Raw genomic sequence first — 17,458 nt, forward strand, 5'->3', positions numbered from 1 at the left:
ATGTAACCGAGGATAAAACTTATCATTGCTGTTTATCTCCAGGTCAGCTGGAACCATTTTGTTACTATATCTCTGTTGAAATACATTATCTTTGTTTCATTTAATAATTGAAAATGATAAAGAATTTAGTTACTGTATTTATTTTGAGATGCTCTGTGTTTCTTTCAATTATTTTAAATATAACAAAGAATTTAGTAAATAACTTAGTTATCATTAAGCTAGTATTAGGAATATAAATTGCGACTAAGGTTTGGTGGTATATTTTGATGCAAAACTTATGAAAACAAGACATTTGTACTACAGAGCCAGAGCCGGTTTTGGCCGGGTTGGTAACGGCCGTCAATTAATATTTTGAAAATAATGAAGAACTTAGTAAAATATCTTTTGTCATTATCAATCTGGTGTTTGGAACATAAATTAAAATGAAATTTTGAAGGAAGATTTTGATTTTGATAATTTTAGACAAGGGGGTTAATATCAAAGAATCTGGAGCAGTCTCAGCTGGGTTTGTATCAAAACTGGTTATATTAAACATATTTTGGCAAGTTTGAGATAGGGATACTAACTAAAACAAGCTCCAGAGGCCACAGGCACAGCAACCGAAGAGTAATTCAGAAACTTTTACCTGACAATTACTTCAAGTCAAACTTCACAATAAGTTTCAGTTAAAAATACAGGTACAACATCAATTATCTGAAACCTTTGGTTGCAAAAACTTTCCAGATGACTGATTTTCCTGAACCAGGAATGGACACCTTGGTCAACACATTCTAAATGAAACAAATATTAAATTTACTTATTTAAATGAAGTACAGGGGCCTGTACATTAGTATAAATGATACAAGTTTATTAATACTGTACTGTGCAAGGTACCATTAGACTAATCTGGCAGCCACAAGAATTTGAAGTTCCTGCTCATGAACTATACAGTAGGAGCACTCCATCGGTTGCGACGATGAGGGTCCCAGCTGATACGATCAACGGAACAGCCTGCTCATGAAATTAACGTGTAAGTGGCTGAGCACTCCACAGACACGTGTACCCTTAACGTAGTTCTCAGGAAGATTCAGCGTGACACACAGAATGTGACAAGGCTGGCCCTTTGAAATACAGGTACAAGAGAAACAGGAAGAAAGGGCGAGAGAAAGTTGTGGTGAAAGAGTACAGCAGGGTTCACCACCACCCCCTGCCGGAGCCTCGTGGAGCTTTAGGTGTTTTCGCTCAATAAACACTCACAATGCCTGGTCTGGGAATCGAAACCGCGATCCTCCGACCGCGAGTCCGCTGCCCTAACCACTGGGCCATTGTGCCTCCACACGCTCATGAACTAGTGCAGATTATAAGAGGTTCAGGATATCAGTGTTTGGAAAGTGAGTGTTTACCTGTATCTGAAACTCAAACACAAAACAGTAATAAATGATTAGAAGAAGAAAAAAATGGTTGTTATGGGTAACAAATAACATTTCAAAAAATCTTTATTGTTATTACAGCAGTTCATTTGATTTTAATTGTGGTAGACACAAATTATAAAAAGATTTTCCTTTGAAAGATTCTAAAGATTTCCATTTTATCCACTCATCCTTTATTAGTTTTTCTTCTGTCACAGATTTACCATAAAAATGAGGATCCTGGAAATGTCAAAATAATAATATGTTTAGAAAAACTAAAGATGGAAAGTGAAAAGGTTTACATAAAAAACTTCAATGTCAAGTATTCATGTGTTTCATGAAAAGAAAGCCCACATCTTAAGGAATGTTGTACATTCAGGCGCAGGAGTAGATGTGTGGTAAGTAGCTTGCTAACCAACCACATGGTTCCGGGTTCAGTCCCACTGCATGGCATCTTGGGCAAGTGTCTTCTGCTATAGCCCCGAGCCGACCAATGCCTTGTGAGTGGATTTGGTAGACGGAAACTGAAAGAAGCCTGTCGTATATATATGTATATATATATATATGTGTGTGTGTGTTTGTGTGTCTGTGTTTGTCCCCCTAGCATTGCTTGATAACCGATGCTGGTGTGTTTATGTCCCCGTCACTTAGCGGTTCGGTAAAAGAGACTGATAGAATAAGTACTGGGCTTACAAAGAATAAGTCCTGGGGTCGATTTGCTCGACTAAAGGCGATGCTCCAGCATGGCCGCAGTCAAATGACTGAAACAAGTAAAAGAGCAAAGAGTATTCAACACTGGCTGATCTACGACTCTTGTGGATTCCTATCTGTTGCAAATTCAGTAGCTTCACTGACTCTCAACATTATCTTTGGTCCAGAGGGCAGCAAGCTAGCAGAAGTGTTAGCATGTGGGGCAAAATGCATAGTGGCATTTCGTCCATCTTTACATTCTGAGTTCAAATTCAATTGAGGTCAGTTTTGCCTTTCACCCTTTTGGGGTTGATAAAATAAATACCACTTGAGGACTGGGGTTGATGTAATTGGCTTACCCCAACTCCTACGATCTTGCTGGCCTTGTGCCGAAATGTGAAACCAATATTATCCCTGGGCCAGATCCTTCTTAATCCTTTAGCATTCAGATTTCTCTGTCAAATGTAATGCATATTTATTTACATTGTTTTGAATTACACATGCACTATTCTGCAGCTTTGATATTTCAATGATGTGAATGCTTCTTTTTAGAATGACATTGCAGGGTAGGTGTGAGAGGTATGATCTGGCCAGTTCGAACATAAAACAAGTAGAATATTTTGGCCAAATATGGCTGGATTCAACACCAAAGGCTTAACTTAGGAAATATATGTCCTTTACAAACCTCCACCAACACAAAGGTAAACATTTGGAGACAGACATGTGGGTGTTAATTCTTTTGATAACAATCTGGCTCTTTGATACAAACTTCCTGTTTTAAAGAGATCTAAATTATAACTTTCCATCAGAATTTCATGTTAAATTATTTATAATATGGGTGTGTGGTAAGTAGCTTGTTTACCAACCACATGGTTCTGAGTTCAGTCCCACTGCATGGTACCTTGAGCAAGTGTCTTCTACTATAGACATGTGGAAATTGAACAAGTGAGTGTGTTAATTAATAAGGCATTAAAGCAGAATGACTCTCTGAAGACACAACAAAATTTACCAAGATTAAGTTAAGAGTATTCAAGATTGAAGTACAACATCGTGTTAACAATGAGCAGAAACATGACTGATGATATACCCAGAAGGGCTAATACTATTTAATTATATAAGTACTTGTCTTTCTTTAGTAATTTCCATAAAAATTTAAAGATACGGTTGCTGCAATGGGATAGCATGAAGACAAGGATGATAAGCCATTGCAAGAAATTAGCTTGTTTAATAAAAGTTAGTCTGCAGTGATTTTTATATTTTATGCAACACATTGGTGGGGGATAATGACGTTTGTAAAGGGCCATTCACTGGAAGTGGGGACTGAGCTTTAAAAAAAAAAGGGTGAGATACACTACTTTAGCTGGTTACTTACCAATACTAATAAGGCTTGAGATGCTCTACTGACTCCAAATATACCTTTGGAGGAGTTATCATCATCACCACCTGAATAAATAATAGAAAGAGAACAGAGACTGATTTTGTTTTTTTCTGAGAGGGTTTTCTGTGGTTTTTTTTTTAACATGATCATTTTTAGGGTGTCTTTTTAGAGAGGAAGTTGTCTGCAGACCAGACAGTGGAGTCTGATAAAGGTAACCAAGCATCATATCCTCAAAGTTTTAGTAATTAGGAGTGGAATGGAAGAATTTCAACCGTGTTTCGTGGTCTGCTACCACAACAGCTCCTTTATAGGATCCAGTTAGCTCAAGACATCATCAGGAGGAACCACGTCCGGTTTCGGCCCCTACTCCTCTACCATTTTGATGTGGCGGGGCCCCCTCTTTTGGAGGTGTCTACAGCTTCTGGTGTTGGGTGCGTGTCTTCTTTCTTCTGTTCCCAGGCCTCTTCGATGTATTGTCAGCGAGTGTCAGCCGGTGACTGACTGTCTTGTCAAATTTTTCCCTTTAAATACTGTGTACTTAAGAAATTTACTTTGCAATGACATAATTTTGTGTTCGGTCCCACAACATGTCTTTTATTGTAGCCCTGACCTGACCAAAGCTTTCTAAGTGGATTTGGTACACAGGAAGTGAAAGAAGGCTGTTGTATATGTACATGTGTGTATACATACATAATTATAATTTTAATATATGTATGTATGCATAAATATATCTTTGTATGTACACTGAACTGCAAAAGAAAATCAAGACGTGTGTGACTGTCAAATATGTTTTAATTGCATTGTGTCAGAAATAAATTTTGATAAATCTGATAAAGTCAATTTCTTGGATGCACTTTGACCACAATCTCTAGGTTGTTGTCATGTTCTGGTAATGGGCAGATCCAGCACATTAAGATTGTAGGGCATGACATGTTCAATACTGTGTATGGCTGGTTACTTACTAATACTAATAAGGCTTTATTAGTACTTACCAATACTAATAATACTGTGTATGGCCTCTTTGGGTGTTCAAAACAGCCATACACTGTCAGTATATGGAGTGCATGAGGTGGTTCACAAAAGCCATTGGCACCTGTGCCCACATCCTGAGGAAAACTGCCTCCAGTTCCACATGAGTTGTTGGCCTTGGGATCACCTGGTTCGGCAGGTCTCTGGATTTCATCCCACAGGTGTTCAATTGTGTTTTGATCAACAGAGTGGGTGATTATTACCTTGTTTAGAAACAGGTGAGGGTTGGTGACAGGAAGGATGTCTGGCTGTAGGAAACTTCACCCCACTGAACTTCATCTGACCCATGCAAGCATGGAAAGGTAGATGTTAAAATGGTGATGATGATGTTACTAAATTCTTTACTGTTTTCGAAATTATTTGAAGCAAAAGCATGATGCATAAACCGAAATATTGTAGCAAATGTAGATTACATAAAACTATAGTGACTCACCCATCATTATTGGTGAGCCAAAGTTTTGAAAATGCCAATCCAGTTCCTCAAGATGATTTGACAAAGAATAGCCATCTGTAACATGTAGGATTTTCCCAGGAACCTGAAAAGTAAAACAATTCTATTTGTAGAATGGCTTCTCAACCACATGGTTCTGGGTTCAGTCCCACTGTGTGGCACCTTGGGCAAGTGTTTTCTACTATAGCCTTGGGCCGACCAAAGCCTGTAAGTGGATTTGGTAGATGGAAACTGAAAGAAGCCTGTGTATATATATGTATGTGTGTATGTTTGTGTTTGTTCCCCTACCATCACTTGACAACCAATGTTGGTGTGTTCACATCCCCATAACTTAGAAGTTTAGCAAAAGAGACCAATAGGTTAAGTACTAGGCTTACAAAGAATAAGTTCTGGGGTCAATTTGTTTGACTAAAGGCGGTGCTCCATCATGGCCACAGTCAAATGACTGAAACAAATATAAGAATAAAAGAATATTTCCAGCCTTCTGAAATATCAACATTCATAGAGACATACAAGCATATATATATATATGTATATATATATGTAGGTAAGTCTATAAATACACACACACATATACACCCGAAACCATGCTAATAGCTAAGGAGTGAAATTTAGGATTTCTCAGTTTTCTGTGTATTGATTGCAATAAAACTTTTCCCAGCTGGTTTTCACACTATGGCAACACCATTGTTATGTTTTCACCATTCTGTGTAATGTCCTTTCCTTTTTTATTTCAGATTCTTCAGTTTTTGGGTGAACACACTAATAGCTTTTGAATGAAAATGGCCCATCTGGACATTTTTTTTTCAGAAAATGAAGGGTAATGATACATATTAAGCGTACATTGAGTATATATTTAACAGAAAACCATAATAATATTATAACATTGATTGACATAATGAATTATTTAGCCACATGAATGCCATTTTGACAGATAACCTATTCGTCATTGTATCTGTCAATTTCTTAATAGTAGCAGCCCTGGCTGCCTCTGGTGCAGCTTTGATGGTCAGTCATAAGACATCTTTCGACATAAATTGGTGTCCATCGGCATAAACATCTTGCTTAATGATGGACCAAAGATTTTCTATAGGGTTAAGATTTGGAGATACTGGTGGCCACACTATCAATCTTTCACCTTGTATGCCATAAAACCCTAGGAATGTTTGGGTGGTCCTAACAGAATGGGAGGAAATGTTGTCATGCATGAATACAAGGTTCCTTAGAGGTGACAGCCAGGGATCCAAGACTTACTTCAGGAGATTGCAGTAGGTAGCCGTGGCCTCTTTGATCCCTTCAGGCACCCTGACTGGGTCAACAAGTCTATCCCCAATGATACCAGCCCACAACATGACTCCTCTACCCTGTTGTTAACTTTGTAAATGTTGGTGATGCACATCTCCAAAATAGATCCAACCATTTTCCCACTGTTAGGCCCATCAAGGGTTGCCCTGGTTTCGTCAGTCAACAGAACACAACTCATGTCTAACGTCATGTACTTTTGGGCCCATAGAAGCCTCAAACTCCTGTGACAGGGCATTAAAGGAAGCAGTTTCAAGGGTTCTTACAAGGAAGCCATGGTCCTGAGGATTCGATTTCTGGTGGTTTTCAGTACATGAGGAAATCCAGAGGTGGTGAAAATGGCTTTGCTTGTTTGTCTAGGTTTCCCAAAATAATTTTTGGCCAATATTCCTTAAATCCCTAGCTGACACATTAAGTTTTGTCAGTGAACAGGTCATGGTTTCAAAGTGACGAAAATATTTTGACACAAATTAAGTTTAAATGTTGAAGTGAAACTAATGGTTTTTGTGTGTTCTTAAATGGCTTGCAAACATCTACTGCAATTGTTTTTGCTTATACATATATATATATATAAACACACACACACATACATGTATATAAGTCCTCCACAGCAGAAGTGCTAAAGCCACTCAACACCCCCTGGAGAAGAGGATTGGCCTGTAAGAGTCCTGTGCCGGTGCCATGTGAAAAGCATTCATGCTGGTGCTGTGTTAAAAGCACCCAGTACACACTGTGAAGTGGTTGGTGTTAGCAAGGGCATCCAGTTCCAGTTGTAGAAACTATGCCAAATCAGACTGGGACTTTGTGCAGATCTCCAGTTTGCCAGCTCTGGTCAAACCATCCAACCAATGCCATCATGGACAACACATGTTAGATGATGATGATAATTATTTAGAATAATTACTATATTTGCAGACTTACATCATAAAAGTAATCTAAGCACATGGCAACTTCTAAACTTCCGATCCACTGCTTCGATCCAAGAAAACTCGCAGGTTTATCTCCCATCTCTACTAATGCTTCTTGGATTTCTTTGATGCTTGGAACAGCTCGACTCGATTTCTGGTGAGTAACCCAAGAACACAGAGACTGGAGTGTCCGATAGCCACATCCCCATCCCTGAAATAGAAATATTTTTGGCGTTAGGAAGGGCATTGGCGTTAGGAAGGGCATCCAGCCGTAGAAACACTGCCAGATTTGACTGGGCCTGATGAAGCCTTCTGGCTTCACAGACCCCAGTAGAACCGTCCAACCCATGCTAGCATGGAAAACGGACGCTAAACGATGATGATGATGATATGATGAAAGGAATGCAACCTGAATATTTTGGAAGATGAAATTTGTTCCAATATACGAACACATTTTCCACCATTTAACTTCTTTGTTACCGTAATCTTTTTGAAATACACTGCATTTGTTTTAATTAATTTTGAAAATTATGATGAATTTAGTAAAAATAATTAACATTATTAAGTTGGTTTATGAAACATAAATTAACATGAAATTCTGATGAAAGTTTTTAATTTAAATCACTTTACAACAGGAAGTCCGCATCAGGAGTGGCTGTGTAGTAAGTAGCTTGTTAACCAACCACATGGTTCCGGGTTCAGTCCCACTGCGTGGCATCTTGGGCAAGTGTCTTCTGCTATAGCCCCGGGCCGACCAATGCCTTGTGAGTGGATTTGGTAGACGGAAACTGAAAGAAGCCTGTCGTATATATGTATATATATATAAGTGTGTGTGTATATGTTTGTGTGTCTGTTTGTCCCCCTAGCATTGCTTGACAACCGATGCTGGTGTGTTTACGTCCCTGTCACTTAGCGGTTCGGCAAAAGAGACCGCTAGAATAAGTACTGGGCTTACAAACAATAAGTCCCAGGGTCGATTTGCTCGACTAAAGGCGGTGCTCCAGCATGGCTGCAGTCAAATGACTGAAACAAGTAAAAGAGTAAAAGAGAGTATCATAGAACCGGGGGCAGTCTCTTACCACACAGCTATACTTGCACTCATTTTCTGAGTTCTATTTTTCCTGTTTGCATCCCCCAAACCTAACCACAACATTAGAGTTTCTTGTAACAACTTTTGTAAGAGATCAACCAAAACTACAACAATACTTACTGTGTCATTAACACCATCACAGCCATAATGATAATACTGATAGTCTCCCTTCACTAGGACAGCGTTCTGTTCAGGTCTGTCGAGGTGGCAGTGAACATTTGTCAGTAACATCAGATTGGTTTGCTGATTAGAAAACTGGAAGCATAGAGGCAGAATAAATAAGCTTCAACAAAGATCTAATGGAAAATGACAAATCAAAATTATTTAATGAGTTAATATACATTTGTATCACTGGTTCTATGTAAAAAGTATGCAGTACATTCTCTAAAGTGCTTGGCATTAGGAAGGGCATCCAGCTGTGGAAACCATGCCACAACAGGCAACTGGAGACCAGTGCAGCCCTCTGGCTTGCCAACTGCTGTCAATCTGTGCAGCTCATGCCAGCATGGAAAATGGATGTTAAATGATAATGATGACTATGATGATGATGATATTAAAAAAATAAAAGAAAGCAAAAAAAAAAAATCAACCATCCATGGTTCCTGATACTAATGAATTTTTTCTCCCCTTCTCTGCTCTTTATAAATTGTTTCTAATTTAGACACAAGGCCAGCAATTCTGAAAGAAGGCAAAGTTGTCCATATCATTGACTCTAGTACTTGATTGGTACTTTATTTTATTGACCCCACAAATGTGGGAAAGGCAAAGCTGACCCTAGTAAGATAACAACAACAACAACAACAACAATAAAGGTTTCAAAGGCGGCAAGTTGGCAGAAATGTTAGCACACCGGGTGAAATGCTTAATGGTGTTTCATCTGTCTTTATGTTGCGAGTTCAAATTCCACTGAGGTTGACTTTGCCTTTTATCCTTTCAGGGTCAATAAATTAAATACCTGTTGCATATTGGGGTCAATCTAATTGACTGGCCCCTCCCCTAAAATTTCGGGCCTTGTGCCTAGAGTAGAAAAGAATAATGGTTTCAAATTTTTGCACAGGGCCAGCAGTGTTAAGAGTAGGGGTAAAGTTGATTGCATCAACCCCAGTACGCAACTGGTATTTATTTCATTGACCCCCCAAAGGATGAAAGGCAAAGTCAATCCTAGTGGAATTTGAACTCAGAATGTAAAGACAGATGAAGTACAACTAAGTATTTTGTCTGTTGTGTTAACGATTTTGCCAGCTCACGATTTTAATGAATAAGAATAAAATTTGCTACCATTCTTTGCCTTGTCAAAAGTTGGAATGTAATGCAAAAGATAAATCCATTGTATGCTGGTACCAACTAGATCTTTCCCTAAATTTTAGAAGAACAAAAGTTCCTGTCGAAATTTCAGCACCCCTAAGGGGTTATCAGAAGAGGTAAAACACTGAAGTGGAGGTGAGCCTTTATAGCAGTGGTTTTCAACCAGGGTTCCGCCAGTACAGTTCAGGGGTTCTGCAAGAAGTTACAAAAATGCTAAAATTGACAGTAATTTTTAATTCTCCTTTGCAGATATGTGTGCATAAGACAATTAAATTATTGCACAGGGGTTCCTCGAGCCAGTGAAATGTTTTCTTGGGGGTTCCGCTCCAGCAAAAAGGTTGAAAAGCACTGCTTTATAGTAACGAATAAACATTGTATTTTAAGACAGCTCTCTATTGTATATTGAACTAGAAAACCTTTGGGTGAGCTTGTTACTCAGCAGCACAGACCACCGCATAAACACACTATATCTTGTACACAAAATCTCTCGTGGAGGCGCCATCCAACTAAAATGCAAATATATGGGAAATTACCACCTGTGTCATCTCTTGTGAAGGGTAGGAGAGTCCAGTTTGCTGGACATTGTTGTAGAGCTGAAAAAGAAGTAATTTCTACTCTTCTCCTCTGGAAGCCATCTACTCGCAACACCAGAGGGCGCACACTCTCCTACCCTGATGTAATCTCCAGGGATACAGGCATCCAGCAACAGGACCTCCGTAATGCTATGATGGACCGTGAAGTCTGGCGCAACATGGTAAATTCCATTGTCTCGACCACGGTCGAACAATGATGGTGATGATGATATCTTGTACTCTCTTATTTATCTCATTACAAAATAATTAAAGAAGATCATAGAAATTTGTAGCCATATCAGTGTCATTTGGTTACTTCATGCCATTTTTATTCCTTTTGTTGTTGATTATTAACTCAAAGGCAACTTCCCTCATCATGGAACACATTTCTCCTATCTTCAACTGAGTCCTGGGTTTTGATCCTGTGGCAAAATGCAGCTCCAATAGTGATGGTGGTGGTAATGTTGGAGGGAGCTACTAACAATTCAAAGCTGTCCTAACTACTGTGTGTTTGTGTGTCAGAACTTAGTCTAAATTACAAACTTAGCCTTACTGTGCTATATAATTCGCCATTATCTCCCCTTGATTGTCAGAAAATTACACGAAATAAAAATGAAAATTCTAAAAATAATTTTAAAAACCGTAGAGTGTGAGTCCCCAAGGATATGAAATTAATCTTTCAATAAACCTCAGGATTATATCATCTACTACCACTCCCGGCCGGACAAATCCTTGGGAGTGAATTTGGTAAATGGAAACTAGAAAGAAGCCCGTTGTACACACACATACACATTCATGTGTGCATTCGTGTAAGAGAGGTTACTGAAAAGTCCCTGGCTTTGGGTAAAAGAAAATACAAGAGGGTCAGTTAATTATGATTTTATTCAAAATAGTCCCCTCTCAGATTCTCAAACTTATTGCAGCGGTCCTTCAGTTTTTTAGGCCCTATAAAATGAACTCGGAGGGTTGGGCCTTCAACCAGGCCTTTCGCGGCACCCTTAAAGTCAGGAACTTTTCAGCACCCCTTCGTGTATGAGTGCGAGATGTGGGAGTGAGAAAGAAACGAGGGAAGTCTTGGGATGTGTTAGAAACAATAGCCAGGTCCCCCTTAAATCACACATTTTCCTCTGAAATTATTAACATTTTTTTAAAAACCGAAAATGTTTCTCTCGCGGCTTTTAAGTGCGTAGTGAAAAAAAAAAAAAAAAGGTGGCCAAAATCGGACCGGACTGAGGTGGTGGGAGTGAAAAAAAATCATAAATTTTCAAAATTTTTTCTTTTTTTTCGTGAAAAGATACCTCCCGAAGACTGTTGCAAAATGAAATTGGAAAAAATCCCCGTCAAAACGGAGAAACTCCGACTTATGTGGGCCGTCTGATCCGAAACTCCTTTATCCAGAAGCTCCTTACCCCGCCTCCTTCCAAAAACTTTTGCCCACAAATTTCTTTGTAATTGTAATCTAAACTGTTTGAAAGGTATCTGTATAAAATTTCATTAAAAAATACCCATTTTCCTGAAAGTTATGAGGTGTGTATGGGAGAAATGTCGGGTCTTGTAAATTTTCCGAAACTCCTCTCCTCAACCCCTCAAAAACCATTTTTTCCAGCAAATCTTTACATACACTCAGTCTACAAGATCTAAGTAATTATTTGTTGAAAGCTTCGTTAAAAAGTATCCATTTTTCTGGAAGTTATGAGGCAACAAAGACGGAGTGGGGGTATACATCTGTAGTTATGCCTTAAAAGTCTGGTACTTATTTTATCAAAAGATATCCATTTTCCCGAAAGTTATGACGAAAAAAAAAAAAAAGAAAAGAAAACGGATCGTGTGAATTTTCCGAAAACATTTTCCCCAGAAATTCTTTTTATAATAGCAATTTGTGCCATTTGAATGGTATTTCTATAAAATTTCATAAATATATATCCATTTTCCTGAAAGTTAGGAGGGAAAAATGGGATCTTGTGAAATTTCCGAAAGTCCTCATCCCCACCCGACCCCCGTTCGTTTGCGGAAATTTTTGTTTTCTACACTTTTTTTTACACCTAGTAGGCCGGGTTTTTTTTTTGGTTTTCGCGACCGGGGCTTAACCTGTATATTGATCAAATCACTTTAGTCAAACTGCTAAGTTACATGGGCATAAACAAACCAGCACCGGTTGTCAAGCGGTGGTGGAGACAAACACACGTCATAATATATACGATGGGTGTCTTTCAGTTTCCATCTACCAAATTTACTCGCAAGGTCTTGGTTGGCCTAGGGTTGTAGGAGAAGGCTGGGCTAAATCCGAAAGTATGTTTGCCTGAAGAAAAATATATAGTTAAGTGGATGTCAGGAAAAGAAAATCCTAATTTTAATGAAAACAACGTGGAAAATAGAAAGCGTCGTGAGTAAAGTGAAGGAAACGGTTTCAAGCGAGAAAAAAAGGAAGAATGAAAGAACGAAGATCTTTCGAAGACATACATACACTAATAACACATCAACGTCCGGTTATATTCCGCAGAAATTACATCAGTGTAATGAGGAAGAAGTGGGGGGATGATGAGATTTAAATCTTTTTGCTTTTTCTTTGAGAAATACGTATAAAAATTTCATTAAATATTGTTAAAAAAATTATTAAATATATATGAATTCATTATGTTTTGTTTTTTTAATGTAAATAATATTTCGGAAGTGAGCCTAGTTATTCATTTCACTATCACACCACCACCACAACAACAGTGAATGTATGAAGTCGGGTGGTTGCTAACCTAGACGGAAGGATCGGCCTTGGATTTGTGGCCTTGTGGGTTGTCAATTCTTATTGTGGATCATCTTTAGGGAGAGAGGAAGGGAAAAAATATAACCATAACAAAACTAATCGCCTTTCGTGCTTCACTTGATTGAAAAAATACCAAATATAAATATATATATATATAAAAACAGACAAAATGTTTAGGACAGGTCCTAACTATACCAAGTTGAGCACAAACCTTCGTCTGACGGTCAATCGACTCAAATTATTGGAAAAGAAGAAAGCTGAACTTGCTCAAAAAGCCCGTCGTGAAATTGCGGACTATATTTGCAATGGTAAAGAAGACAGGGCTCGGATCCGTGTTGAACACATCATTCGGGAAGATTATTTGGTCGAAGCTATGGAACTTTTAGAGATGTACTGCGATCTATTGTTGGCCAGGTTCGGACTTATCCAAACACAAAAGTATGTATATATTTCTGTGTGTATGATATATATGTATATATATTTGTGTGTGTGTGTGTGTGTAACAATACATTGCCTAATTTTTTGGTCCTTCAGCTATTCTTAAACATTTTTATTTTCTCAACATTCGTCTTAAACTTGTGTTCCTGATGTTATTTTTATTAAACTGTACACATTATACACACACGATGTCATTATATTGCCTGTCTGGTGGCAATATTCAACGCGAAACCGATGTTAACATCCTGACTAGTTATATATGTCACAACCTGTAACATATTGTTTGGTGAAGATAATATGTATATATATATATGTATATATATACATATATGACTTCTCCGTTTCCTGGATTAGTTGCCGTCACAGCCGAAAACAAATCATGTATCGAGTATCTTTAACAGCTCGCGGTTGGACACTTATCCTTCAAAACCGACTGGTAGAATCCATTATATATATATATATATATTTCTTTACTACCCACAAGGGGCTAAACATAGAGGGGACAAACAAAGGGATTAAGTCGATTACATAGACCCCCCAGTGCGAAACTGGTACTTTATTTATCGACCCAGAAAGGATGAAAGGCAAAGTCGACCTCGGCGGAATTTGAACTCAGAACGTAACGGCTGACGAAATACGGCTATGCATTTCGCCCGGCGTGCTAACGTTTCTGCCAGCTCACCTATAATTTCTGGCAGGTGGGGCAACCACAGTCAAGTTGCTTATATATATATATATATATATATATATATATATATATAATATATATATATATATATATATATATATATATAAGCAACTTGACTGTTCTTGTAAGGAAACTCTGTAATCTAAAATAAGAAACTTGTCTGAAACACTGGAGTACCTGTTTTTGACTTGCGGACACCTTAGTTCCATAACATGTGTTATAAACACCACACACACATACATATCTTTTAATTTCTACAGGAAGGGGAAAGATAGGGGTTCTGTAGACCTTCCAACTATATTTCTGTAGAATCTAACGAAAGAGGGTTGCTACCAATTTTCACTTTGTCTAAAACTGTAAACCAAACTTCATGAGCCCCCACCCCTTGGGTGTGTGTGGTGTGTATGTATACATCTATGTTTGTGTATGTGTGTCCCCTTTTTCCTGATGAAACCACTGGTCTTTGTGAGGTATTGAACTTGCCAATTCCTACAGTCAGTTTTCACTGACCAAACAACTTGTGTTGAGTTGTTTGCGAGTGTGTGTGCATATGTATGTTTGTACACACACACACATATATATATACACACACACACCTGATGTAATGTCGTACTTATTTTTCACACGTCCGTTTTCCTGTGTTCATTTCACACCCAAAACGTCATCGAAAACCACCACCACCCATTAAATAATTTCAAAGCAATGCAATGCTATTGTTGCTCCACTCACTTAGTTATAACAGCCAAATTTCGCTCAAATTTTAACCCCTGCTACTTTTTTTAAAGTTTCTATCTTTAAGTAAGAGTACATTGAGTATTGTAACCAGATATATTGATAGAATGAATGTAAAGCTTGAGTGTCACGGTCGGAACAGGTCTGATTACAAGCCTGTAAGTAACCATCAAACATTCAGTTGTTTAGTCTGTATTTTGATGGGACACTTTACAGTAATCTATATATGTATGTCTGTATGTATATTATATATACACATACATACATATAAGTACATATATGTATGTCTACAAGTGTGTGTGTTCGTATCTTTCTACTTGTAAATAAGAATTACTGCAGTGACATGACTCACATCTCGTGACCATCCCTCATATTTTGACAATTTCCAAAATGTTGTTTTTCTTCTTCTCTGACACCTTTGAACCTTTAAAAGATCTTAAATGTCGTCGTTCGTTTTCTTGTTGCTGTGAACAATTTGTTTTAGGGACGGCTGAAAAAAAAGTTAAAAACTAGCACAAATATAACCAGCCGTCTCTTGATTATGATTTCGAATTTTACTGAAGTCAGCATCGTCTTTTAGGTGGAGTTTCTTCAAGAAGTTACGAAGAATAGAATTTATGAAAATGAAAGTTATTTACTTTTAATTTTCGGGATTGTGATCTTTTTTTCGTTTTGAATAAAAGAATTTACTTGAGCTAGAATGTTTATTCCAAACTCCTCTCTAACTTTTAATTCAGAGTGTACGGAATAAGTTTCCATTATTTTTTTTTTCGGTTATTGTTTTGCCTCAGACCAGCTCTTATCGAATTCAACTTTGACCATTCCACCTTAAAATTTTATCTATTTATTTTTAAAGCTATCTTTAGCTGCATGACAGTAGAATGTGATTCGAGGGAATTTAGCTGCTATTTTTAACAGTTCGAACGACCGATCGACCACGTAGAGGCAATGCTGTCTTTAGACATAGGCAGACTCGGTAGTACCCCACGGGTCTAAGGGTCCTGTGCTAATCTAGGTTTGGGTATGCAAGGGCCCAAGTGCATTGTTTTTACCCGGGAACTCTGTAATGTTGTTTAAAAGAGGGTTCTAAGCAGAGGCTCTTTGGAGTTTTATTTCTGTCGTACCCCAACGAAAGATAGGCGTTTACAGTTGTTAACACCCCGCCCTAGTTGATTGACACTAAAATATAAACCAACTACATCCTTAATGAGTAACTCATAGTCTATTGATTAGCAACCGAGAAAATATTTTCTGACAAGTTAATTAGAGTGTTGATGTTGTTTAACCCTCAGATCAGTCATGATCAAAAGATGTTCCAAATTGTGACCATCCCATTTATTATTCATACCTAGTGTATCTGGAATTACCTGACGTTACATGAAACGTGTCTTTTCCTTCTTAAGACGAAAGGGTGTGTGGGTTTTGAAAGAGATTTGACTGCTAGTTCTGGCAGGTGGGGCAACCACATTTGAGTCTAGCTCCTTGTTAGTTCGTTAAGCCTTTGCTGCTGCTATTATTGTTTTTATTTAACCATCTATCAGTATCGATTAAGCTTACATTCGATGTACAATAATCCGTCCTAACTGTCCCATTAAGGAAAAAAAAAAATGGACATCGTATACCCATGACCGGTATACGAAGTTTCAAACTGTTAAAAAATAATTTAAAAATCTGTGAGCGAAACTGAAGAAATCCTCAGTGTGTTTCCCATTTGTTTTTAAAAGACGATAGAGTTGTGTATAATTTGAAGGAGAATTATTAGGCTGCCATTTCATAGAAGCTTTCTCACATCCCTCGTTGCTTTTTGTTCGACCAGTCAATTTACTTTAGAGAGCTGTACTCTGTATATTTCTATCATCTGACACAACATATTGCAACCAACCCACTTGAGTTTTAGTTATTTATTGTAAGTAATCATGTTACTGACATTCCAGAAGTGTTCTAAATCGCGAGTATGAATCCATTAAACCCAAAACCTTTTACATCCACCCTTTACCGGCGGACGTAAAGAATATGGACCGCACCCCCTTTCGTTAGTTTCGTTATAGTAGGATGGCATGGCTGTTTGTTAATTAAACTATTATAAGAAAGAAATTTCGATGGAGAACATTGTCGTAATTTGTCGACAAAACAGTCATTAAAAATGTTCGTAAACACCTACCCGTAACTGCACTGTTTTTTATTTTTAAAGTTTGTTTTAACCATTTGTCCTTTTTATCTTTTACTCGCAGCCAAACTGAGGCCCCACCCGAAGGGTTTAGTCAGACAAATCGACCCCTACTTACTTTTAAGCTTAGTACTTATTCTATCAGTCACTTTTGTCGAACCTCTAAGTTACGGGGGCGTTTAATAAACCGACACCGGTTTCGATCAGTGGTAGGGACAAAGACACACACTCACATACTAAAGGTGGGTACCGTTAATCGAAAAGTTCACTTCGTTAACCGTTAATCCGATAACCAAAAAGTTAACTTCGATAACCGTTAATCAGTTAACTCTTTAAAAATGTAACAGACGTTATCGATAAACCGTTAACGCTAATTTTTATTATAGATAAAAGACAAACAAAAAAGTCAGTTTTTGCTCTAAAACCACCTAACAACACATTTAAAAAGTGCCAAAATTATAAAATCAGCCTTTTAAAAAATGTTTAAAAGGGCTTTAGAACCCCAAAACTGTAGTTTTCTAGCTTTAGAGTTAAAGCTAGCAAAAACGTTAGCACGCCGGGC

At 37.9% G+C, this 17,458-nt stretch overlaps 2 protein-coding genes across 4 annotated transcripts in view; one reads left to right on the top strand and one right to left on the bottom strand.

The window, feature by feature from the left end:
• Positions 1-1,457: 1,457 nt before the first annotated feature.
• On the bottom strand, positions 1,458-15,913 carry LOC115223005 (ufm1-specific protease 1). 3 transcript variants are annotated; one of them, XM_036511758.1, is made up of 6 exons: positions 15,908-15,913; positions 8,357-8,491; positions 7,160-7,357; positions 4,919-5,021; positions 3,451-3,521; positions 1,458-1,628 (listed from the first exon to the last, which is right to left on the bottom strand). In XM_036511758.1, the coding sequence occupies exons 2-6, from the start codon at positions 8,465-8,467 to the stop codon at positions 1,485-1,487; spliced, it is 627 nt and encodes a 208-aa protein (XP_036367651.1). In that variant the 5' UTR covers positions 8,468-8,491; positions 15,908-15,913; the 3' UTR covers positions 1,458-1,484. The 3 variants fall into 3 exon arrangements, with proteins under 3 accessions (XP_036367651.1, XP_029649289.1, XP_029649290.1); XM_029793429.2 differs by lacking the exon at positions 15,908-15,913 and adding an exon at positions 12,578-12,638; XM_029793430.2 differs by lacking the exon at positions 15,908-15,913 and adding an exon at positions 12,574-12,597.
• LOC115222871 (IST1 homolog) overlaps positions 12,794-17,458 on the top strand; it is a 37,982-nt gene continuing 33,317 nt past the window's right edge. The window contains exon 1 of the mRNA XM_029793243.2: positions 12,794-13,309. Coding sequence (XP_029649103.1) covers positions 13,041-13,309 — 269 coding nt within the window. The 5' untranslated portion in view covers positions 12,794-13,040. The remainder of the gene's footprint in view (positions 13,310-17,458) is intronic.

Source organism: Octopus sinensis, linkage group LG21 (genome assembly GCF_006345805.1).
Source record: "Octopus sinensis linkage group LG21, ASM634580v1, whole genome shotgun sequence".
In the NCBI taxonomy this organism is placed as follows: Eukaryota; Metazoa; Mollusca; class Cephalopoda; order Octopoda; family Octopodidae; genus Octopus; species Octopus sinensis.

Excerpts from the sequence above, each read along its gene's own strand:
- LOC115223005 (XM_036511758.1), bottom strand. The coding sequence starts at position 8,467 with ATGTTACTGACAAATGTTCACTGCCACCTCGACAGACCTGAACAGAAC. Across the intron at positions 3,522-4,918 it reads TGGCTCACCAATAATGATGG|GTGGTGATGATGATAACTCC; the intron begins GTGAGTCACTAT and ends TTATTTATTCAG. Across the intron at positions 1,629-3,450 it reads CTCAAGCCTTATTAGTATTG|GATCCTCATTTTTATGGTAA; the intron begins GTAAGTAACCAG and ends TGACATTTCCAG.